Source organism: Diceros bicornis, chromosome 14 (assembly GCF_020826845.1).
Source record: "Diceros bicornis minor isolate mBicDic1 chromosome 14, mDicBic1.mat.cur, whole genome shotgun sequence".
Taxonomy (NCBI): domain Eukaryota; kingdom Metazoa; phylum Chordata; class Mammalia; order Perissodactyla; family Rhinocerotidae; genus Diceros; species Diceros bicornis.
The window spans coordinates 55,327,046-55,353,657 of record NC_080753.1 but is presented as its reverse complement, the minus strand read 5'-3'; the positions used below and the strand labels follow the sequence as shown (position 1 = coordinate 55,353,657).

Here is a 26,612-nt window from a genome sequence, read left to right as displayed (position 1 = left end):
ATTGTGACTGCAGCTCAGTCCACCTCTCCCTCTGCCTAGTCCTGCTTCCTTCGCTGCTTATGGGTGTTCCCGAGAGCGCTCCCCATGAACCTCCTGCATACCAGTCTCCATCTCTCCAGAACTTGCTTCTCTGGGCTCAACCTGTGATGTTATTCAATCAAATTCTCCTCGTGGATAAATTATGCTTATGTTTAGGCAGTGTTACGTGCTGAATTGTGTCACCCCCCAAATCCACATGTTGAAGTCCCAGATCCCAGTATCTCAGAATGTGACTGCACTTGGAGATAAGGTCTTTAAAGAGATGATTCAAGTTAAACCAGGTCTTTGGAGTAGGCCCTAATCCAGTAGGACTGGGGTCCTTATATGAAGAGGAGATTATGACACAGACACACAGAGGGAGGACCATGTGAGACACAGGGAGAAGACGGCCATCTACAAGGGGAGGAGAGAGGCCTCAGAAGAAACTGACACTGCTAACACCCTGATCTTGGACTTCTGACCCCCAGAACTGTGAGAAAACGTTTCTGTTGTTTGTCATCTGGTCTGCGGCACTTCGTTATGGCAGCCCTGGCATGCTAATCAAGGTGGGTGAGGAGATCCTTCTTCACTTTAGTCTCTAATCTTTCATCTTTACACTTAAGGAACAACCTAGAAATCTGAACAGATTAAACTGTCTTTTAGATATAATGAGGTAAGGTAATAATTCTCAGTAGACAGAGTTTTCATGTTCCCTAAATTAAGTCAGAATAACCACATTTTTAAAGGCGTGAAAAAGGAGTATGTGAATTACTTCACTTCTTTGCATCTCCCTTTTTAGGACTTTTATCACAGACCTTTGGCACGTGTAACTATACAGCCTGACAACTATTTTGGACCTGGATTGAACTTGTATTTAATAGGAAAAAAGGACAAAATTTTCAAGTTCTCTCAGTCAACACTTTTTGGCCCTCTGTGAATTAATAATAGTTGTCTGGCTTTTTTTCTTTAGATTAACCATAACACACCATGCCCAACTGCCAGCTTCCTGCCAGTTTTTCCATTTTTCTGAACCAGCCCCTTTATCATCCCCAGCGGTGCACTGGGAAATGTTTAACCACAAGCTCTCTGAAAATAAAACGAAACGAAACAGCCCTGATTTGTTGTCTTTGCTGATCTCTGTGTCTAAATACCCCCATTCTGGTGGTTATCAAGCTACCTGGTGAACTCACTGGGAGGCGGGAGCACAGAGGGCTCTGGGGCTGGGACTGGCTGCCTGCCACACACCGCTGATTCTCCCTGACAGGCCGAAGAAGGCCGCACGGCGCTGGCCTCCCTGCAGCCTGCAGATGCCCTTCCAGGTGTGAGTGTGGACTCCTCACCTTCTCCTTACATGCATATTTGCAGTCATCTCAGGGCTTGCTGTTATTTGCTGAGTTTTTTGTAAAGGGCTTACTTTTAAGAGTATTTACGAGTCTAGCACAGGTTTCCCCAAAGGATTTTTCTGGCCATGCCTTCACGGTGTCTTCACTGTTGCTCCTGGAACCAGAAAATCACAGCATAGGGCAGCTCAGGAGAGCAGCCAGGCCTGGCCTGAGCCAGGATCGCAGAGGCACGTTCTCTCATGAGGCCTTTCCTCACACTCTGCTTCTCCCATCTCCCACCTTTAGTTGTTTCTTTTCGCTGCATAGACTTTACTTCCCATGTGCTATAGAACTTCCTGTTTCATTGCGAGTGTCTATTGAGGGCTTAGTATGCACCAAACACGATTCTAAGCAATTTACATACTTAATCCTCACAACGACCCCTCCAGATAGGTGCTATTCTCATCCTCATTTTATGGATGAAGAAACTGTGGCACAGAGAGGTTAAATAACTTATTGAAGGTCCTACCACTCGTTAGTGGCCGGGCTGGGATTCGCATCAGGCGGTATGGTATCAGGTCCATATTTTTAACCAGCACACTGCTCCCCAAAAAGCAGCAGATATATATCCTTAGGAAACATCGATGGCAAGGAACAAATGCTCCATTTTATTAGATGATACAAATAATTGCCAAATATTTACATTTTACTTGGTCTAGTATGAGGTTAAATGTAAGTGTGTGTGTGTGTGTATGTGTGTGTGAGTGTGTGTATGGAATATTGAAATAAAGTTCAGTGATGAGGAAAAAAACCCACCTGGAAGTAATGGAATTAATGATCTCAAAGGACCCTCGGACACGGAACATAGATAATTCTAAAGCAAATTGAAGATTTCAGGTAGCAGAATTGTCTAGTTTTCAGGTCGAGAACACCAAAGCTGGGAATCAACATGTATTTGAAATACCACAGTGCTCATGTTCATCTCAGGGACTCAAATGGAGTGAAATACTGGCTTGCTTTAGAGAATGCTATGCGGTTTTTTTTTTTTTTTCCTCCTTTTTTTGGTCTCAATTTAGTAAAACTGGTTGGGTAGACATAAAAAAATAAAAAGAGATGACTTTTGTTTCACTTTTCATTAACAAATTAATATTCATGTCGAATGACAAGAGGAATTGCAAATAAATGTAAGTTGCTCCAGTTTGAATTCATAGTTTGGTTTGGTTGAAGCCTCCAATTCCGTGACAGATTTTTGTCATAGAATCCTAGGACCAGGGGGATTTTTAAGAGGTCATTACTTTACTTTAAAACATTACAATGGTATGACAATCTAACTGGTTTTTAAAGACTTTCACGGAAATCCTTTTATTACTTATCAAAATGTTAAAAAAAAAAGTCTGTCATTTCGCTTAACTTATAGCCTTTCTCCTGCAAATGAAATCAGGCCCTCTTTGGGTTGACGTGGCTGCCCAGTGCCTTCTTATTTGTGTTGATGGTTAGTTTTCCATGTGATACAGACAACAGATTATTGATCTCAACACATAAGGGAATTAACTTTTTTTCTTTTGAGTACAAGTTACTTTATGTGCATTTTCTCCTTTCATCCTCAAGATAATTCTCCTATCACCATTTTATAAATTCAAAAACAGAGATTCAAAAGGGTCGAGTAACTGGCTCATGGTCACTCTACTGCTAAACGTAAGAGCAAGGACATAAATCCAGATCTGCCTGATCCCTAATTCCACCAGGCTGCACCATAGGGCCAGCCTCCCTTGAAGTCAGTTAATAGTGCAATTACATATCACTTTTTCTACTTAATTTCCACAAAACCTTTAGGAAGCTTTCGTTAGGTAGGAGAACTGACCATTTTAACCTTAACCTCCACCCCAGGCTAAGTTGACTTTCAGACTTGCTTGGGCACTAGTTATACTCGGTGGACTATTCCAGCTATATCCCAGAAGACTGCTTCCCCAGAGATTTCTGAATGGAAGCAGAAATCTTCCAGGGGCCTCAGTGTGTCCAAGTAAAAAGATTCACCTAACACAGCAAAATCTGGTGGCCTAAAATCAACCTTTTAATTTCACATGTTAGTGGCAATCCTGGGTTAGTTGCCATTTGTATTATTGTTTCAAAGGAATTCGTCTGAGTTGAACTGGACAAAAGGGAATCACATGAAATGTATGTTTTTTCCATCACTACTCACCCTTGCCCACATTTTCCCAGGTGCTTCTCTCTGTTATGCCAAGGAATGTTGGAGCTCCAGATCTTTAAAAGGACAATTCCAGTGTTTTGGTCTGCTGATCAGTTTCTTCCTTTTCATAACTCTACTTAAAGAATACACGATGTTCTCAGGCCAGTGTACGACATTATGGAATTCACAGCTTCCTGAACCTGAAAAGAGAAGTCAAAAATGTGAAACTCCGGCGAAGGCTGGGACACTTTTCATCACTTAAGGATTGTGTAATAGCAATTGGAAAAGCCAAATCCATACTTTCATGAATGGAATCCATCATTCATTCATTCATTCATGTAATCAAAGAAAGCATTTGTGGAGCTCCTGCTAGGCATTAGCTGGAACTTCAAAAATGCATAAAATATGGTTCTGTCCTCAAGGAACCCACAGTCTTGTAGGACAAACCAAAAAATACAGTGCTATAAAATGTTACAGGTACTCTGGTAGAGTATGAAGTGGATCTGGTGAGGGCACAAATGAGGGAGAAGGTAAATTTTGGGTGGAGTCTTGAGTGATGGCTAGATTTTTGCCAGGTGTTTCTGCCCCATTGGGCAGACTGGTAGAAGTGAGTGGGCCTTCATTGTCTGTAATCTATCACTTTAGTCCTGTTGACTTAACTTGTTTTCCACTCCTCTACCCCGCTGCCTCATTATCCATCTTTAACCTAACATGTTGCTGCTTTTATCATTTTGAAGCCACCAAACGTGTCTGATTCTACCTCTCATCAGCAGCTTGTGAAGTTCACTAGAGCCATATGCTTTTCTTGTTTCCTGAAAATGAGGAAAACTGGTGCTTTGGCAATGCGGCTTTAAACAGCTTAGATGCAAAGCCTAGAATTTGATTTTTCGGGGAAAAAAATTGACTGGGCTTTTGGTTGGTTAGCACCAGCCAGTTTTTCATGCCCCTTTCATCATCTTGCAGCCATAAAGTTCAATTTTGGATGGGGTGTGTGTGTGTGTGTGTGTGTGTGTGTGTCTTTATGAACCATAGTTGAAATACATACTCTTAGAAAAACCCTGATATTTAAGCCACATGGGGCACATGGAAATCTTTTTGAGAACCAGGAATCTGAATCTTTGTGAAAGGAAGGTGTTTTTCCTGTCAAGAATAAAAAATCAAAGCTAAATGGATGTTTTAAAACGTGGAGCAGAAAAATAAGGATGGTGCGTGGCTCGTAGTAGAAACTCAGGGAACCGTGTAATGCAACTCTCCAGCTGCCCTTATGGGGAAGAAGACTATTCCTAGAACTGTTTTCCAAACACAGGATAATTGGGAGTTGGTCTCCTTTCACTTCTGCTAGGATGGGCATAGCTTCCTATAATTTTGGTTTGATAAACACAGTATTTATAACCTTGGTTAAGAGGGGGAAAGGGAATTTTCCTCTGAGGCACTTGCAGTGGCTAGGCGAGAGGACATGGCCCATGACTCATTGCTCTGCCTGAACCCATCCGTGGTCACCCAAGGATCTCGGCCCCAGATGGTGGAGAAAACCAGCAGTGAGATTTATTGTGTTTCCAGCATTTTGTCCACTTCCCCCTTAGGTATTCACACCTTGAGGCATTTTAACCGCTCACAGTGTCTGAGCTTAAAGGCAACCTCTCAGAGCTGATTTGTCTATGGGGATCCCATAAACTACAGCACCAGGGATCATATATGTATATAGATTTCATTAATTCTATATTGTGAAATATAACACACATATAGAAAACTGTATTAAACAAATGTAGAGCTTAATAAATTGTTATAAATCTAACTGCCATCCAGGTCAAGGCACAGAATCCTACCAGGAGCCTGGAAGTTTTCCAGGTGCCCTTCCCAATGCAACTCCGTTCTTTCCTTTGAAGGCAATACTGCTCTAAGCCCCGCACAGGGGAATCTGTGTTGGGCCTTATGCTTTTGGGCTTCTAGCTCTCCTCCAGCTCTGTCCCTTTCCAAGGGAAGAGAGTCTGTGGGGGCAAGAAGCTATGTCCACCTGGAAGCCATGTCTCCCTTTCTAGACCATGCACCAAGTACCGGGACATTGGGATTCTCTGTCTAAATGATTCTAAGCCCACTTCCAGTCTTCCTGGGCCTCTTCCTCAGGTCTACCTTCCTGAGGGGTGGCCAGGGGCAGATAGGAGGCTATGGATGAGGTTAGACTTTAGGATTAGGGAGTGCACATACATGAGCACAAGGACCTTGAGGTTTGGGATGGAGCATAGTGTGGGAGGAGAAGGTGGATGGTCTGGGAGCGGGCTCTTCTTGTGTCCCATGTTCCAGCGAGAAGCTCTAAGCAGTCCAAGAATTCTAAGGCCCAACCTGACCTTCTAGGTTGCCATGAAGATATATTTATCAAGGTAGGAGGATGGAACATCTTTTATTTAATAGCTTATTAATATACAACTTTTAAATATTTAGGCCTATGATATGCAGCTCTCCCCACAAATATTGGGGGTGAATCTGCCTAAGGGTAACTAAAGGTAACTATCTTGACTGTTATGGTCATCCCCTCCTTGCCTTTCTTTATACTTTACTTACCCACTTACGTCTGCATTCCTATACACTGCAGTTACTTTTCCTTGTTTTTGAACTCTGAATAAACAAATCATACCGTATATATTCTTTTATGTTGGCTTCTTCCGCTCAGCATTATGTTTGTGAAATTCATCTTTTTGTTGCCTATAGCTGTAGTTTGTAATTTTCGTTGCTGTATAATATTCCATTGTATGTATATCCATTTATGTCAATGTTGATGAACAACTGAGTTGTCTCCAGTATTAGGCCATTATGAATAATGCTGCTAGGTAGGTCTTTATCTGTCTCTGTTGTGCATATACCTAGGATGGAATTGCTACACGATAGATATGCATATCTTCAACTTTAAGGGAAAATACTAAACTGTTTTCCACAGCGATTGTACCAATTTATATTCTCACCAGCATGGTATGACGATTCCCATTGCTCCTGACAATGTTTGGTATTTCTTTTTAGTTTTATCCATTCCACAATAGAGATATTTTTAGTATACTACTAAAAAGTTTCCTTGTTTTTGTTCCCCATTATTTGCATCTGAAGATACTGAAATGATTCCAGTAATTTGGAGTTCCAAGTTGACTGCTAACAAAATCAAAAGAGGTATATAATAATAATTACAATAATAATATTTATAATAATATCCATAGTTTTTATTAGAAATATTGCAGCTAAGACAAGATCTGCAGCCCTGGAAGACTCATAGTAATAAAATCCAAATAAACAGAGTTGGTCCACACAGCATTTTAAAATAACACACAGATCAGCAGACTGACCTAGGGGGTGAACCAACTCTTTAGATACACAGTTGGTATTGACTTCATCCTTTCATAGGGGTACAGATGTCCCCAGAGCATGCTCTGACAGTTGTGGTGGCACTGGGCACAAATTGCTGAATTACCCAGCTGGGACCAGTCAGGACCACCTTAGAGGAGGTAGATCAGCTGGGGGAGTCCATCAGCTTGCAGCTCATTAGCATGCCCCATCTGGTAGCATCTGTTCCTCCCGGAGGCAGCAATAACAATGTGCTCAGGTCAGTGGAAAGCAAGGAACATGTGCAAGCCTCTTCAGCAGAAATAGGCATGGCCCCGTCACTGCACACTTCCTTCTCCACCTACTTGGGCCACTGAGCTCCCTCACTTCACTTTACTCTTACTAATGTCCTCAACCTCCTTGCCCCTTTGTACTTTTAATGCACCGTCCTGGGCAAAGCTCAGCCCTCGATGAACTCAACTGTTTACTTTCTCTACATCAATCACCCAGCTGTTGAGCATTGCTGGAAAAACCATACACCCTGCAGATGGTGCTGCTATAAACTTATGGTCACCAATGCCATCTGGGCCCTTGTTCCTGTCAGGCAGCCCTTCTCTGTTCCCTGGTCAGCTCACCCTCCCATTCTCTCATTTTGCTATTACAATGATAATAGATCCTCTTCTGTAATGATGCATTCAATGCCTACTCTAGACACAGCTGGCTGTTGTCTCTTATGCACAGGGCTATTTCAAACTTTCTCCGCTTTCCTCAAGCCTCTGGTTTTCTTGCCTGCCTATCTACTGAGCCCCAATCCCAGGCTCCACTGTCAGCCTCAATAGGCAATCTTTCCTCCTGCTTCACAGAGAAATCTAGAGCCATCTGAAGTGAACTCCCTCAACTTCCGTCATCTACATCTGTAGATTCATTTTGCATCCAAACTCATTCCTTTCTCCTCCCCTCCTCCTTCTGACCATAAAGGAAGTGTCTCCTCTTGTGCTCAAGCTAATCCCTCTACCTGGCCTCAATGCCATCCTCTCTTGCCTTCTCAGGTGCATCTCTCTATGCACCCTCTCTCTCTCTTGACTTCTTCCCAGCCATGGTCAAATAGGCTCACATCTCTTCCTTAAGAACCTGGCGTCAGGGGCTTCCTTGGCTTGACCAAGACCTTCATCCAAACAGGGCAGGAGTCAGGGCTATGGGTTAAATTGTGTCCCCCCACATCCATATATTGAAGTCCTAACCCTTAATGTCTCTGAATGTGACCTTTTTTTGGAAATAGGGTCATTGCAGATGTAATTAGTTAAAATGAGATCAATCATAACTCTCTTTGGATCTCAGTTTCCTCATTTGGGACATGAAGAGTAGATGGATCGTCATTTTTGTGGAGCGCAGTTCCAAAATCTGTGGAAGCAGAGGTGGTGGGATGAGAGCGGAAGATTAGAAGAGAGGGCTTTGAGCTCTCCACCTCTCCTTTGACCAAAGCTGCTCCAGTTTTAACTATTGTATATTTTGGAACTCTTGGTAATATTTGGCTTAATAAAGTGTTTCATTGTTTAAAAAATAAAATAAAAAATTTAAATCTCCTGGCTTAGGTGATATCTCAGATCCTTCCTAATAGAAGAAGCTGCAATAGACTGATTATGAGAAAGTTTTACAAGTTAAGGCATATGGGTTTGATGAACATGTAGCACAAATTTTTCTCAAAAAAGCCCAATTTAATAAGATTTATTTCTTTTCAGTAAAAGAAATTTGTTAAAGGACTTACTAACACAATTTAATTTTTAAGCCTTTTAAAGATGTTCATATAAAACATTCACAAATTAGGGGTCGGCCCCGTGGCTTAGTGGTTAAGTGCGCGCTCCGCTGCTGGCAGCCAGGGTTCGGATCCCGGGCGCGCACCGACTCACCGCTTCTCCAGCCATGCTGAGGCCGCGTCCCACATACAGCAACTAGAAGGATGTGCAACTATGACATACAACTATCTACTGGGGCTTTGGGGGAAATAAATAAATAAATAAAAATTAAAAATAATTGTAAAAAAAAAAAATTCACAAATTAGAAAAGTAATCATTTTGGGCACCATATGTTGGAATTTGGGATTTAGAAATATGCTCACTGTCCACACGGGGCTAAGAGACCCATGTGCAAGCAAGCACTTGTCCGTGAAGAGGACCTTCAGGGGATGTCCTGTGTGTGGGAGAGTAACTGTGGCCACTCCACCTGTTTCCCCAGGACCCAGCTCAGTGTCTGGTACACAGTAGGTGCTCAGTAAATGTTTGTTGAATGAGGACGTATGATGAAGTAGACTCTTTCCCTGGAGCTCTGTGAGCATTCTTGGCGATAGGAAAACAAAGAGCTTCTTTCTAAAGGAAGGGTGGGTGGGTGGAATCCAGAAACACAGACTGAGAGGGCGCAGTGCTCTTGGCCTTGGTGCGGGCAAAAAGGGCAGGGCTTCTGCTTGTGGGATGGTTATCTCTGCGGGAAGGGATAAGCACAGTTGAGGAAGCCAGCTATTATGGCTCCCTCAGGGCAGTCTACCTAAGTTCCTGGTCTCCTGGCAACCCATTTCATTTCCCACACTGAGGCTACATTTTTCCCAGCTCTCCTTGGATGTTTGTCTAGTCTGGTATCTGATCCTTATATTTAGGGTCCTTGATGGGAAGGTACATAGGCAGCTACTAAGATAAGCCAGGTTCTCCAACCTTCTGTATCTCCCAGTGGGCCATAGGAAACTGGCAATGCAGTGGGATATTCATGGCAGGAAGACCAGTGGCCTGGAAATTAGGAGACCTGGGCTCTAGTCCCAAGTGTGTGACTTTGGGCAACTCAGCCATTTCTAGGGCCCAGTTTCCTCATGTGTAAGATGAAGGAGTCAGACAAAATTGTGTCCTCAGTTATATATCTTATTTAGGTTATCATCTGGAAATATAATTGATGGGACACCAGGAAAGGCATTATTGACCCAAAATACTGTCTCTCTTTCTTTCTCTCTCTGTCTCTGTCTCTCTGTCTGTCTCTGACTCTGTCACATTGTGTTGTGTTCCTACTTTGCTTGTGCCTTTGAGATAGGTCCTTGGAGGCAATGGTGAAAGTGCAGTGCTATTTAATTTAAAAGCACAGAAGCTAAGCATTTATCAGTTGTGAACATCATAAATCGAGTGCATCTATCTAGCGACCCTTTCACCATCTGGGTAGTGTCCTGAGGGAATGGGGCCTGACCCTGAGTCAGATTTATGGGCAAAGGTGTCAGAAAGACCCTCAGTGGGGGGCTGGGCAATGTTCCCCTGGAGGAGGGCAGCAGGAGCAGGAGGAGGAGATCCCAGGGGCTGAAATCAGCTGGGTCCCCCTTATGGTTCTGCCTAAGGACAATTTTGGGCCTGGGACTACTGTGGCCAGCAGAGCACACTGGCTGTTCACTGTCTGGCCACTGGAGTAGAGGCCTTTTGAAACTACACACTTAACTAACTTGTCTTCCTTAGTAATTTTGTTTCTCTAGGCTATGAAGCCTTACTGAGATGTTGCTTGGCAGCTGCTGATGGAGTCCTCTACCACATTGGCACTCCCATGGTTTATTTTGGTAGGTAACTAAGACAGAAAGACAGAGCTAATTAAACTCTTCATAGAACAGTCCATCAGCCACTTCCTTGCAGAGCAAAAAGTCAGATTTTTCGCTGCTCTTTGGCAGAAAGATTGTGTTCTTCAGCCTTCTCTTGGGCCCCATTCAGTATTCTAACCAGGTTACCTATGAAAACTCTTCTTAGTTATGGTGTATATATCTACTTATCCATTTGTGTAAAAAAATAAATAAATACCAGTGATCTCGTCAAGCCATACCCAAGAAGAATTTGTTAGGGATAATACCCTAATGCATTGGACATACTTGAATTTGGCTAAACAGTCAAATTGGGTGGATTGGTTCAATTTAACTAGTTTAATGTTGTTGGCTTACAGCTCTTCAAATGACCTTGGTTCTTTCAGAATGATCCCTGGAAGGGATCGGCTTTTAAGTGAATTGGAAATTCTCAGGTATGTTTTAAAGATCTACAGAACAAGGCTTTCCTTTGTTTTAAATGGGTAAGACTCAGTACAGAAAGTGAGATGAAATGGGTTCTCTATTAGTTCATCAATGTGAATATCCAAATGTGCACCCTGGAGACATAGCCAGAAAATAATTCATATTTTAAAATTTTCTAGAAAAAGCAAGATTTCAAACTACAGCCAAAACCCTGACCAAGAAAAAGGGCATGACAACCATCATGAAATAAATGTGTTATAAGTCCTTTAAACCCTTTTGCACTTAGGTAATGTCTTGCTGAGCATGGCCCTCATTCTTCTCCTGGTCTCTGGGAGCAAATTTTTAGGAATCTCCTGGCAGAGGAGAGGACATTGTTTGCTGCACCTTCCACTCCTGTAGGGTTCTTGGACGCTGACTATTTACAAGGTCTTTCAACTGCATCCTTCACCCATCTGGTATTAATTTTTATTTCTTCTTCTTTACTAGGCTCTGACTCATCTCCGTCCAGACCTTTAGGTTTCCTGAAGGCTTCCTTCCCCAGACGTGGTGCCCCGCCCAAGTAACTCAACTTGCTGTTGTCCAAGAGGAAAGGAAAGTCTCGGTCCCCAGTCTCAGAGAATGGGACCCATGATTCACTAAATCGTCCAAGTCAGGAATGGAGAGGTTTTCCTTATCACTTCCTGTATTCTCACTCCTCACATCTAAACAATAATGGGATCTTGTCATTTCTAGCTCCTTAGGAGCTCCAGCTCCCTCCCTCCTTCCCCTATCTCTCCATCTCAGTTGCCACTGTCTTAGCTCCCTTGTCTCTCTCCTGGACTGTTGCAATTGTCTTCACACTTCATCCTCAAGGCAATAGGGAAGACTTTGAAAAGTTTTAACTGGGAAGTAACTTGATCACATTTCCTTGTCAGAAAAATCACACTGAATCTAGTGGATGAATTGGAAAGGTGGCTGGAGTGAAGGTTGAGAGAAATCCATTAAAAAGGTGTGCTAGAATCCAGATGACAAATGAGGAGGGTCCAGATTAAGCCCATGACAGAGACAATGAAGACGACAGGAAGTGGATATTTAGCAAGTAGAATGGATAGAGCACAGTAACTGATTGGAATTGGAAGGAGAGGGAGAGAGAGTTCTTATAATAAATGTCTCTCAGGGAGAAGGAGATTGGGTGGACGATAGTATTGTTCTGATAAAGAAGAAATTAAGAATTGAGTCTGTGACAAAATGACAAATTTAATGTGACATTTTAAGTTCCAGTTTCTCGTGGGAATGTCATGTGGGCAGAGAATCCATAAGCAGTTATATATACAAGTCTGGGATTCAGAGAGAGGTGAATGTTGAAGATACAGATTTTGGAGTCATGAGTTTATAGCTGGTAGTTAAAGCAAAGGAACGTACGTCATCAGAGGGACAGAGCTTATAGAGCAAGAAAGGAAGATGGTGAGTCCATGGGGAATACCACTCCTAGAGGGCTCACAGAGGAGAAGGGGCAGGGCGGGTAGGAGGACATTCAGGATGCTGTGCTGTTACAGAAAACAAGAGAGGAAAGAATTTGACAATGAGCTCATGGATGTTTTTAAGGAAATCAGTTTCAATGGAATGATGGGGACAGATGCCAAATGCCATTGGGTTGAACAGTGAATGAGAGATGAGAAATTTCAGACAGTGAGTCTAGACTTCTCTTTCTAGAAACTTTACTGTAAAGAAAAGAAGAGAAATGGGAAACAGAAATGATAACATGAGAGATCAGGGTCTTAGGTCCATGCAGTAGTGGCCAGTACACAAGAGAATAGAAAGATGCATGTGATGGTTAATTTTATGTCAACTTGACTGGGCCATGAGGTGTCCGATAAAGGGTCAAACACTATTCTGGGTGTTCCTGTGAGAGTGTTTTTGGATGAGATTAACATTTAAATAAGTAACTGAGTAAAGCAGATTGCTCTCCCTAATGAGGGTATGCCCTATCCAATCTGTTGAAGGTCTGAATAGATCAAAAAGGCTGACTCTCTCTAAGTAAGAGAGAATTTCTCCTGCCTGAATGTCTTTGAACTGGGACATTTGCTTTTTCCTGCTTTCAGACATGAAGTAAGACATTGGCTCTTCCTGGGCCTGCCAGCTTTCGGACTGTTTTCAGACTACACCATTGGCTTTCCTGGTTCTTAGGCCTTCAGACTTGGACTGGAACTAAATAATTGGCTCTTCTGGGTCTCCAGCTTGCCAAGTCACCCTGCAGATCTTTGGACTTGCCCATCTCCATAATCACATGAGCCTCTTCCTTACAATAAATCATATATATATGTGTGTGTGTGTGTGTGTGTGTGTGTGTGTGTGTATCCATGCTATAGCTTCTGTTTCCAATAACACAGAATGGAAAAGAAAAGAAAAAAATAGGAACTAAGGAAGGGAGAGTGAAGGAAAGGTGTGGGATGAATGAGGTCCATGAGAGCCTACGTGCTTTGAAAATGTAGGGAAAGGGCAGGTGACTGTCAGGCTGTCTATAATCTCTGATGGCACTGATGACTCATGCATGTTATGTAATTAGAATTAGCCTTCAGACTTTGCTCTCTTGGAGTTTCTTGTCTTGTAGACACAGAACTTCCTGACTTGGCTTGTTTTCTTGTTACTTAGGAGTTGTTGCTAGTACAAGGTCATACTTAGAAAATTGAACCCTCACTAAGATTGCTCAGAGACTTGACTGCTTTTTCCCTGGCCATTTTATCTTTGTTGAAAAAAGAAACAGGTCACTTTTCTAAAGTGACACTACGTATCACTTTGAAATATACCCTATAGGCCAGCCTCAAAATCTGTGTTTTCTTTGGACACTTATGAAAGACAGTCTCTTGTTTTAAAAAATGTAAAAAAATCTGTTTTACTCTAAAAAGCTTCTCGGGTAACCCAGTTTTTAGGAAACTATCTGCCAAATAGAAACAGTAGCAGAGGTGAGAATTTGTCCTTCTCATACCCAATTTATTCCTGCCACAGTGATATGATAGCCTCAGAAACCACTAGGGTGATTTAAGTGAAAGATTTATTGTGCACTTAGAATTCATTTTGTTCCTGCTCTATTTTTTATAATCTTTTTTGTTATAATATTAAAGTGACAAAGATTTGATTTGGAATTGTAGCAGATGCCATTTGGAATATCTGCCTAGCTCAAGAAGATTCCTCTGGTTGCTCTGCTCACTCAGAGTGGTAGGTGCTGGTTTGGACAACATGATCATGCTTTATTGTCCATGGCTGCCTGCACCTAGGGTAGTCACCTGACCCAAGTTCAGGGTCAAAGTGTTTCACACACACACACGTTGAGTCACTCACGTAGTCCCTTTCCAAGTGTGAACTTGGGAGCATGGCTGCATTTCCGCCTCTGGTACCGTGAGATATATCCTGTCCTTACGATGTCCACTCCCGTCCTTTCTCACTACCCTGCCATCACCAAGATAAGTTGAACTATATTTTATTACTTACAGCCAAAAGAGTCCTAATTTACTCAGTTAAAAAATAAAAATATTCACTCCTTGGGTTGTAGCATAAAAAGTCAGGTTTAAGAATTTCAATGGTAACAGCCATGGGCAGTGTAATGGGGAACCCAGTGTTCTAATTCAATAACCACCCATACTCTCTAACACCTTCCTCATCCCAAGAAAACCTCAAGACCTCGTCACAACAGGGACTGCCACACTCTCACGGTGTTGGTGGAAGTGTGGTCAGTGCAATGCCTGTGACAGGCAACTTGTCCGAATCTATTAGGATTACATGTGCATACACTTGTTGACCCAGCAAGGGCACTTGCAGAAATTTATGCTACAGATATACTTGTACAGGTGCAAAAAAATATACAGATAGACTGGTGCAAAAAGACACAGTACAATGTTGCTTGGTAAAGCATGGTTGGTAATAGCAAAATATCAGAAATAATCTAAATTTCTGTTAATATAGAATTGGTTAAATAAATTATGCTAAGCCATACACTTGGAGTACTATGATGCTGTAAAAAGAATTAATAAGGTCTGTATGGAAAGATCTCTAAGATAGACAGTCATGCGCCACATAATGAAGTTTCCGTCAACGATGGACTGCCTGTACGACAGTGGTCCCGTAAGATCAATACCCTACAGCCTAGGTGTGTGGTAGGCTATACCATCTAGGTTTGCGTATGAACACTCTATGATGTTTGCACAATGACAAAATCACCTAACAACGCATTTCTCGGAACCCATCCCTGTCGTCAAGTGACACACGCCTGTAATGGTAAGTGTAAAGAGCAAGAGGCAGAACAGTGGTTTTGTAGGCTATTATTTGGGGGATAACAACATTCATTCAAATGTGCTTATATAGACATTGAAAAAACTCTGGAAAGAGAAACAAATAAATTAATACCAGTAGTTTACTTGTGTGTATGAATATGTGTGTGGCAGGGGGTTGGGCCCGGGAGTGGGCAGCTTAGATAGAAGATAGGAGGAGAGAGAATTTAACGGTATACCACTTAAGAGGTTTTAAACAATGTTATACGGTGTGTTGTCAACTCTTCAAAAGAAAGAGAGAGAGTGGGAAAGGGAGAGGAGTGGGAAGGGAGAGAAGAAGAAGGAGGAAGAGGAAGAGAAAGACAATGAGGGAGAGAAGGAATAAGGAAGGAAGGAAAAAATTAAAGGAGGAAGAAAGGGAGAGCGAGAGAAGGAGGGAGGGGAATCACCGGCTAACAACAAAAATGATACCTTTGTTTGATCAGAATCTGTTGGTTATTCTTAGTAAAGAAAGTATTTGAAACTGCTTTCTCTTGAGCAGGAGAAACACAGACACTTGTGAACAGGGCACAGCTGTGGCCATAGCATCGTGTCTTAATTGTCTTTAAGTGGCAGGAATCACAGCAAAACTAGAATTCTACCATCTCCAGCTATGTCCACCTCAACCAACGACAGCCTTCTCCTTGATGGAGGAGAGGAATCCAAAATTCCATGAAACATTACAGGAAGGAGATTGGAATTTCCTTCCGTGGATAAAGTCTATTATTCCTCACATTTCACAATGGAAAACATGCTTAAAATTTTACCATGTCTGAAAGAGAGAAAAGAGTGACTCAAAACTCACACAAAAGTAAGTAACCTTATATTGCTATTTTCCTTGAAAGAGATTGTCATAAAGGAGCAGATTCCTCAACCTCATCACCAATGGGAGGGTCTGAAGAAACAACTTATGGGTTCACTTGGGTCTGCCCCAGGGAGTGTTGATAGACAAAATACAGGAGGCCTAGTTAAATTTGTATTTCAGATAAACAACAAATAATTTGTTTACTAAAAATATGTACTAAAAACTATACTAAAAATTATTCATTGTTTATTGGAAATTCAAACTTAACTGGGTGTTCTGTATTTTTATTTTGCTAAATTCGTCAACATGGGCCACAGGGACTGGCCTGCAGGGGTGCAAGCTGTGGCCTCCAAGGTTTAAATCACAAGTGAGAAGGCCCATTTGTCTCTCATTCCAAGGAAACAACAACCAAAAACCCCCTCCTCCAAGAGCCAATCAGATGCCCTGACACCAGGTTCCAAGCATGACAATCACTGCTGACTTCTCTACCACCTCTGGTCCTAACAGATGAGACGATCCAGTCCTGCACTAGTGCTCCAGGTCCCCTGGATAAAACACAAATGCCCCTTCACGTGGGCAGGTGAAGTTTACTGCCCTCTGTCAGAAGGACTTCTGTTTGACTTTGTGTTTCTAACAGGAAATATAGATTTGTGCTGCTCTCCCAAATTTTCTCACCTGGCCTGCCCACTCTCATGACTTAAAAAGACAACGACCGTGTGTTAAATTGAGTCAAGAAATCCTCTTCTAATAACCAGAATGTGGTCCAAGGCAGCCCCTTCCTGGTGTGGAGGTATCTGGCAAGGCTTGAAGGTAGTGGTCGCTCAGCGAGCGTGGAGTTAGAACAAAGGGGAGTTGACCATTGTGACAGCTGCTTCATCTGAGTGGGGGAGGGGTTCTGACATTGCCCCAACAGCGGAGACCATCCTTCCAGTTATGAAGGGAGCTGCTCAGGCACTGTCTGTGATCCCCATCAGGGAAAAGGAGCGAGCCTGTCCTCAGAGATATCAGCTCTTAATCTGCCCTTCACTGATTCAAGGCTCAGATAATGCTCATGGAATATTGCTCAGATTTCTTTCTCCATCAAAGGGGAAAATCTCACACATGGGAAGACCTCTTGGAACGGTTGCCCTTGGGATACATGCAGTCTATGTGCGCGGCCAGCTCTGCGATTACAACACGCAATAGCAATGACATAGTGACATCGAACATGGTTCCCAGCATCCCCCACCCAGGGACAGAGATGTGTAAACCCCACAAATGGTAGGCCTGTCTTCTCTGAACCTTGGTCCTCCCAGGTTCCAACTCAATGAGTGGACAGTCTGTCTTCTGAATGGTCCATAGGATTGGAGGTGCAATCATGAATAGGGTTTGGCTTTTTGAAAAAGGTGGGCTTGTGGAAGAAAAACTAGAGACCACTGCTGTGCTAGGTCAGGGCCACAGGAGAGGAACTGGCTCTTTCCTGGAGCTGCAGGTCACCAAATAAAAGCTAAAGCCACCAGCACAATAGTTTGAGCAGAAAAGAGCTGCCCTTGAAGTCATGATTCAGAGACGCTGAATTCTCTGCACACGGTGTAGGTGAAGAGCTCTCTCTCAAAGGAGCTGGGAGAAGCTCAAGTCTGAAAACTTGAGACTCAAACTGAGAACTCAAACCCACCTCAGCCATTATTTCCCCTTAAACTAGATCTGAACTTGAGGAGATCTTCTGAAGTATTTGCTGAATTCTAGTGGGACCTGAGCCCTCCAAGCATTATTCTTATTATGTTTTGCTGATATTTTTCACTGGAAACACATCACACCAAGATGTCTTGGCCCCCTTACTTTGCCAGACTATTGAAAGCTAAAGTGAGCAGACATCCAGCTTCCGGGCTGATCCAGGCTTTTTATGGTCTAGCCAGGGTAGTCAAATATTCCAGGAGAAGTCTCCAGGGAAGGCCAAGGATTTCTGGAAGTATCTGAGTACAAATAAATACAATGTTACTGGGCTAATTCCTGTAACTAAACTAAGCTGATGAAAGTGCTTTGTGAATTACTGGTGGGTAGGCTGATGGTGGCCTGGGTCCCGGCACCTGAGGCCTGAGCTGGGGGAACCCGCCGGCCGTCCAAATGCTCCTTGGCTGGAGAGAAGCAGGCGAGGTCACAGGGCATCCAATGGGGGCTGGATTTTTGGACATAGTATTGCCAGTCAGACATTAGGCTGAGCCTGCGGGGTTGTGGGAGGGAACCCAGAGTGCTTTCGATCTCTCACAACCCTCCTCTTTCCTCTTCCCCTCCTCCCTACAGCTCATCAGAAATCCTAGCATAATGTAGCAGGATGACTTCAGTGTTTCTCAGGTGAGATCCACAGACCACTGACATCAGAATCACTGGAAATACTTGTTTAAAGTTCTGATTCTTAGGGCCTGCTCTAGACTTAGCCACTGAGCCTCTGTGGGGGAGTCCTGGGAACCTGCATTGTTCGCAAACACCCCCAGGGAATTCTCACATGCACTAAAGTTGAGAAGCATTGGTAGAAGCGAAAGTGTCTCCAATTAGCAGCCAAAAATCCTGAGTTCAAACCATTTACTACCTGAGTGGTCTTGGGCAAGTTACTTATTAACTCCCAACCTCATTTCTCCGTCTGTAAAAATGGATATGCTATTTTATGGGAGTTATTTTTTTTTTCTCTTGGAGGATTAAATGAAATAAGACCTATGACAAGGCTAGCAAACCCTGAGCTCTTGCTAGATATCAATACACAGAACCCCAGAGAGTTAGAAAAGGACTGAGGAGCTAATAAAAGTCTTTGAGATGTATATATTTTGCAGCAATTTTCAAAGGCTGATATAACTTTTTTTAGATGGACACAGAGCAAGAGACTTACACCCCAAGTGGCTTTACTACCCACTAAGGCCTTGCTAAGATACCCAGGAGTGGGGGAGATGGTGCCATCAGGAAGCTAAGGCGGTAAAGAAATGCTTTCAGAAAAGCAGACAGAGGCTAATACAGAAGCAGAATAATAAGTCTAGCTAAGAGCATATGATTGAAAGTGGGGTCTTCTGCAGGCAAATTGCAGAGCAGGGCCCATGTGCATTAAGTCACTGGTTCTCACTGAGGACAATTATGTCCCCCCCAGGAGACATTCCACAATATCTGGAGACACTGTTAGTTGTCACAACTTGGGGGTGCTACTGGCATGTAGCGGGCAGAGGCCAGGGATGTTGCTAAACATCCTACAGTGCACGGGACAGGTTCCCACAACAGAGAATTATCTGGCCCATAATGTCAGTAGTGCTGAGGCTGAGGAACTCTGCTCTAGGTTGACACAGAGACTGAGTCCTGGGTGATGGAAGGAGGCCTCCAGGTGGTTAACACCTCTGAGTGATGGCCTCCTGCTGCTGTGTTACAAAGTCTCACAGATGAATGACGGGACCCAGTGTTCTGCAAGTTGGTGGATCACATTAACCACTTCCTGTGTCACGTGTTCAACATGGCCAGTTTTCTGCTCGTTTCCACAGTGAAATGATGGGGAAAAGCTTTCCCAGAGCTTTGGAAAAGCAGATGTTTCTCTCCAGGAGGGGGAGGAGGCTGTCTCACTCCTAGCAATTGTTTTTTAGCAGGAGAGTAGAGGAATGAGAAGGAGCTGAGAGGCCATGCTGTCCAACAGGGTTTGCCACTCTGAGGAGCCGAGTCCAGACAGGTGAAATGTAGCTCCCAGGCTCAGAGGGATGCCACGAGGGCACTCAGGATTGCAATCAGATCCAAATGGCCCTTGGTTTATGATAACCCTTTGCTAGAATCTTGCTTCCCTCTATGATCCTTGGCTTCATTTCATGGATCTCTCCCGGTGCTTCCAGTTGAGCATGTTGCTTAACCAGCTCTCCAGGTTTTCTACTTCTACTTGATGCTCCTTCTTCTTGTCTCTTTCCTGGCACGGCTTGTGCTCTGGGGTGATACCTCTGCTAGCCAATCTCTTTGGTTGCCCTGGCTCCTCCTGTACAAACGCCACTGTCTGCTGGCCTGGCTTCCTAGTTTCCTTTCTCAGCACTCCACTCATATCCCCTGGGGTCTCTTTACCATTTTTATGCATGCTACCTTCCTGCATGCAGGGCCAGCATCATGGCACATGGCTCATGGGTTCACGCAGGACTCCATGCTCAGAAGGACCTCACGCTGGGTTTAATGCTCTGCTGTCACTATATTAAAATTCTTAAAATTTTTTTCTTTGAACTTTATTTTGTAAGTGAATTCTGAAAGGAAAACAGAGTATGCACAATACCAGAAGAGATACATACAATATGTGTCCATTCTCATGGAGCTACTTTATTCTCACGGAGCGTTCGCCATGAACACAGAATTCCAGCGGACCCTCAATGCGTGGGAGGTCATGAAGATTCAAAGCGAATACAGGAAAAGTGTGTTTTGTCTATGACTGAGTAATCCAGGGAGGGGGAGGGACGCTGACAGCCCCAAGAGGCCGCACTTTCCATTTGAACCAAAATTTGCTTCAAACATGGAAAGATGGCAGTGGCGTTCTAAAAAACACAACAGCCAAGGAACCCTATCATGTCCTTGCGTATTCATGTTACTTCCTTGCACTAGCCAACGACTTGCTTATGCTGAAAATGATGACAGAGAAGGAAAGGGAAAGATAAGGCAACTCATAGCTCCTTTCCTTTCAATCCTTCCTCACTCATCTGTAAGCCAGAGGGAGAGGCTGTTGGTAAAATGTGCACATATCAAGGAGTGAAATAAGCAGTTGAGTTAGTTTTGTACAGTTTTTCTACCATTATGGTAAGAATGAAATATGCAAATTGTGTAATTTGGGCGATTAGAGTATGAGTTAAATGCTCATATTTGCATTTAAAACCAGCATCACACAATACAGAGATGAAAGGTAAAATTCATGCTAATAATTTAAAATTTAAATTTTTCTTTACTTGGAGTGGCATTAAATAGCAAATTAAAAAAAAGAAAAAACGCCATGACAAGTGAAGAGAGAGACTGTGGAAGAAAGGAAAAAGGTTGTGTTTTAGTACCTCTAATGGCACCTCTTTCCTGCTTTTTGAAAAAGGCCGCCCACGTTTTCATTTTGTACCGGGCCCTGCCTGCATGCTTTTATTTTTGGCAGCCAGAACCGGAGTCTCTGTCAGCGGACTGTCCTCAGGTTGTAGGAACCCATCAGCCCATGTGCACAGACAGCAGGCTGTGCCCAGGAACTGGTGTTCCCTGGAAGCAGTGCTGGACCCCTGGCCGACAGATTGGGAGGTATAAATACTCCAGCTCCCGTGTTACCCCTTCAAGACGGCCTTGGAATGTGGCCTAAACCAACTCCAAGCTCCCTGTGGGGTTGACCAAGTTACCCTCCGTGGACTTTACTTGGTAGCACACCTGTGCTTGCTCATGGTCCCACTTCCTCCCTCCTGACCAGTTATTCCTAGGGAGACTTCCAAAACAATCACTTTCATTCAACCTGAAACACCATGTCTATATCTCTCTAAACCTGGGCCCCAGCCAGCTTTGATATTTGAGTGTGCTGTGGATGAACTCATCTGTCCTTCCCAGTTCTGTGATCTGTCTCTGCCAAGGCTATTGTTTTTGTGAGGTAGAAGGTAGATGAAGAGAGGGTTACGGGGTAGGAAACCCAAAACTATGGCATTCTCATAGGAGACTTCTATAAATGTTTTGTTTTGAGGTTTATGCTGAAACTTTTGGCACAAAAATCTCTCTGTGCAGGTCAGAGGCAATATGGAGAGCACTTTGGGGAGCAGGTTTGTCATGGCCACTCGACCACCAAGCAGTGTTCTGGGCAGATCTGTGCCAAGCTCTGAATGAGCAAAGACCAGGTGGCTCGGACCTCAGGGAAATGTGCTGTAATTACCTAACAGCCTCCTGATGACATAGTGTCCCCAGCTCTGCCTGCTTTGCTGGGGGAAAGGAGAGTAAAACTTACAAACAACAGGCTTTGTTTGACTGTTTTAGATTAGTCATACTCTGTTGTGTAAGAACTGGGCTGGAACCAAAACCGAAGTCAACTCATCTTTTTCCACTCATCTACGTACGTGGTTACTTAACCTGAGCAATCTTGGAATGCCTGTTTACCTTCTCTGCCTGGAGAATTTTTATCCATCCTTCAAAACTCAACACAAATGCCAATTGCTAAGAAAAGTCCATTCCCCCTCTCCAAAGATAGACTCTTTCCCATGCCACATCATATCCCTGCATAAGCTTTTGTGTGTGTGTTTTCCACCCCCTTTGGGTTATAAAGTCCTCAAGTCAGAATCTTTATCTTATTTGTTTTTGAAGCACCATAGCCTTGTGCAACACTTGGCACATAATTGATCTCAAAAACATTGATACAATAACAATAACGGCAGCTTGTAAGAGCCAGGCACTATGCTAAGTACTTGACATGCATTATTGTCTTCCCTCTTCACAACACAATTAGTATTTATGAGATGGGTATATATCTTCATTTTATAATTGGGGGAACTGAGGCCAAGGAAGGCTAAGTAACTTGCTGGAGATCACACAGCTTCCTTAGCAGTAGAGCAAGTCAAACCCAGGTTTGCTGGCCCCAGAGCCTGCATTGTTCACCATGGAATAAATGAAGTCAGTGAATCGGTATTTCCAAGGCGTCAGGAAGAGTGTTCATTAGAAAGACAGACTTGTCTGTACAACGGCCTCTTCATTAAATAGGATTGCAAAGTTAGTTATATTAAAAAGGAGCCATTTTTATCTCCCAACTCTATATGGAACCAATTTTCATTGTAACCAGTTTCTCCCAAGGCCACTGAGATTTGTTATCAGAAGCTCTTATTACACAGGTATTTAGTTCTGGTGCAAGTTAAAAGCAGTAAAGAAACCAAGCAGAGCTGCAGAGCCAGGCTCCTCCCAGCCCATGATTACAGCTTGCTGCAGGACGCTACCCAAATTGCATTGTGTGTTTACGGCGCATAAGGAATTCTTGAGGGTGGTACTGACATACCAATTAAAGACACTGGTATTTGTGGCCCCTTGGGGCAGACAAGGAAAAAGGAGTTTATATGAGAAATACTTTCTTGCTTATACTTTTATTATTCACAGAGGGTTTCAAAGCATTACCAAAGAATATGAACACCATACTTGAGTCATCTGGGTGCACTGGAATTTCACAGCCTAATGGGTGGTGTTTTATATTGTATTTCTTTTCAATTCTGCATGGATTCATTAAAAAACAAAAAAAATCTGAAAAATTCACCAGCTTCCTTGCCCTGTCCTCCACCAGCTTTGTCACTGAAAATGTGGGAGCACATGGGTGATTGTGTAAGGCTTGGTCAAGGCTGTGGGCTTGCCTGTGGCCCAATGATCCTGCTCCTGGGGTGTCTTGCTTCCTCGTCCACTCAGGAAGCAAAGGCCCTGTAGTTCAGGCAGCCTGGACTTGGACTTGTCATTTACAGCCACCCAAACTTTGAGGCTAACTTGCAAAAACACAAGAGAGGGAATCAGATAGAAGTAAAAATTTTGAGAACCACAAAGAGAGAGAAAGAGTCAGAGTTGTATAGTGGGAAAGGTGATGAATTGTCAGTCAGGAGACTTGGGTTTTATGTAGGGTGACCACATAACCTATTATTCAAACTGGGCTTCTTTTGAGAGTGGGAGGGATTGCTATTGATAATTATGCTGGCACAACAGGTACAAATGGAGACTGTCTTGGTATGGCATGGTCGCCATAGCTCTAGGCCACTAACTAGTTGTCTAACCTTCAGCAAGTCACTTAACACCTCTGGGCCTCAACTTCTTTTCGAGAAAGAGACAATTGGACTACAATTTTCCCAGGCTTTTTCCCATGAAGGACCTCTTCTCTAATTTTGCCTCACAATCTCCATGTTTTCAAGATGATCATGTCAATTAATATTGAGTCATTTATGATGAGCAGAAGTTCTGTCAATCAGAATTTTTCGTCAGCATGAAATAATGTTACTGCACCATGTTAATGCAGTTTTAGGAAAAAAGGAAAAAAAAAAAAAACTTGTTTTAATACACCTGTGAGTCTGGTGTATTTAATACACCTGTGAGTCTGGAGTATTTAATACACCTGTGAGTCTGGAAGAGTTTTGGTACCATTTTTGAAAATGACAATAGCTTGTGAATCCCCTCCAGTACCTTCACAACCAACAGACATCTAAGTCTATATGTTGAAAATCACTTGATTAGATGATCTATTAGCTCATCTCCAGTTCTAACCTTCTCTAATCACCTGGTAACTTTAGGTCCTCACTCTATGGAATATAGGCAGAGTGAGAAGATATAAGGTGAAAGAGGGCCAGCTAGGAGTCTGAAGCTGCCGGCTATTAATGGGGGTCTTGGGAGGGAACTTGATGAGGATGTTAAATGGGGAGGAGATCCCCTAATCTGAGGGCACCTGGACAAAGTTCCCGCAGAGGGAAAAGAGAATGATTTGCCTTGGGGCAAATTTCCTCCCAACTTAAGGCCTCTTATTCCACACCTGGGAGAATTCTGAGTGTATTCACAGCATTAGGAAATCAACAGGGAATGGGAATGGAATGGCTGTGCAGGTGGTCTTTCTCTTCTCCTGTCTTCCACCCATACTATCTCACTCTTTGGGAAGAAATGGGGCAGTCAAAACCCCTCCATGAATCTACAATAGTGGGTCTCAGATTTGAAGTCTGCAGAGTCAGCTAAGATATTATATACAAGATAAGACTGCTACTTAAATATTCCCATGTGTAGTGCTAACATTCTAGTTTCTGAAGCAATAAGCTTGCAGTGTGTTCAGTGGGAGCAGTGCTATCCACCAGGTGGTGTTGGGAAATGAGTTTAATAGGGGGTGGTTGGTTGTGACAATGACTGAGGGTAGACATCACTAGTATTTTGTGTGCAAAAGCTGGGGATGCTAAATGCCCTGCTATGAGCTGGAGACACTCCCACAGTGAAGAGTCATCCTACCCAAAATATTAAAAGCATCTCCACCAAGAAACACTGAATAAAATAATGGGCTTTTAATTCTTACATGTAAAGATTTATTTAGCCCCTATAACAGGGCTCAAATCGCACTGGACAACTTCCTGTGTTGCCAGACCATCGGGCAGAACTTCCAGATGGTGCAGGTTAGTTCTGATAGCCCCCGGATAAAAAGAAACAGCAGAGATCACCCCAGAAGACACTGTGCAACTCATCCCCACCCCTAGCTAGACTATATGAAGTACTTTGTAGAGTAGTTTCTCTTTTTTCTCAATGTTGGTAGAATTGTTGAATCATTATCTTCATTTACTTATGAGACGATTGACATCATCCCTCAAAACAGAAAAACAACTTGAGCTAAATCTAAAATACAAGTATGCAGCCAACATGGCGGTCCTTTGTCTTTGCTTTGCCTTCCGTGGTTAACTTGGACTTCTCCTGAGCTTGGTTCCATTCATCTCAGCTAGAACCATGTGGTGAATAAACTTTTCACCAGTCTTCTGATGGATCGGTGGATTCAGCTTTGCTGTGAATTAGTGGCCCCAGGGGGAGCAGGCCAAGGGCTCCCTCTCCATAAGATTCCTCCTAAAAGGAAAGAGGTCATTGACAACTCACAAAGGAGGCTGTGGACATAAATATTTCAGAATTCGGTTTCCTTAAAATCTTAAATAATGAAAAACATTTGCTTGTTTGAGTTTTTAAGTCCTCCTGTCTTTGGATTCAACCTCCAATGTCTTGCTTCAGAATTCCAGGGCGCAGTGCAAACATGACATCATGGGCAGGAGGAATGCGCACCACATAAAGCCTTGCCTGGGTCAGAGAGAAGTGCTAAGCTCTCAAGAGGGCCCTAAGACAAATACACAAAGCGGCCTAGCACACGTCAAAGACCCGTGCAAGGGCAAACATCTTTATGACTTTGGTCCTGGGAAGAGAGACCCGGCCTGGGATTAGAATTTACAGCTGACAAGCTGCTGCTGAGGCAGTAATGGCCTTTTAGCGCATGAATGGCCACTTTGGGAACAGGGGGCTGAGCACACCATGCTAGAAATCTCAGAGCAAAGCCAGGGGCAACCCCCTTCCCCTTTTCTGGAGTAAGTTAACTCACCCCACAGTCTGTCCCTTGGGCCTTTTTTCTGTCTTCCTTTGGATTTACAGCCCTCCCTGCAGTTCCTTAGGGCTCTGACACACATGACAATTGAGCATCAAGGGAATTCCCAAGACCAGGGGAAGAATATCTTTCTTGGCTATAAACGTCACTCTGAAATTCTTCTCATCTGTAATGTTTCAAGAGCACTTGAAATGTGCACAGCTTCCCCCCTGCAGAGTCCCCACACTCTAAGAGCTCACAAGTCCCTGAACCCATCTTGCTCAGAAGCACACTTACAGATTCCCCTGAACCCCAAAGCGTCAGCCGGCTTTAACGCAGTAGTTCACAACTGGGAGCAGTTTTGTCCCCTAGGGGACATTTGGCAATGTCAAGAGACATTTTTGATGGTCACAACTGGGTGGGGGGTGTTACTAGCATGAAAGGGATAGAGGCCAGAGATGCTTCTAAACATCCTGTGATGCATGGAATAGCCCCCCACAACAAAGAAGGATCCAGTTCAAAATGTTAGTAGTGCTGAGGTTGAGAAACCCTGTACCAGGGCAAGGGGTAGACCTGGCTTCCATGTAGACCAAGAAAGTAATTGTCTTCATTAGCACTGTCCAATGGAACTTTCTGTTTGTGGAAACT

The 26,612-nt window shown here is 43.4% G+C and overlaps 1 protein-coding gene across 1 annotated transcript in view; it reads right to left on the bottom strand.

The window, feature by feature from the left end:
* NEDD9 (neural precursor cell expressed, developmentally down-regulated 9) overlaps positions 1-26,612 on the bottom strand; it is a 175,177-nt gene that overhangs the window by 107,305 nt on the left and 41,260 nt on the right. Inside the window, exon 2 of the mRNA XM_058555265.1 lies at positions 3,541-3,728. Within this exon, the coding sequence (XP_058411248.1) occupies positions 3,541-3,552 (12 nt within the window). The 5' untranslated portion in view covers positions 3,553-3,728. The remainder of the gene's footprint in view (positions 1-3,540; positions 3,729-26,612) is intronic.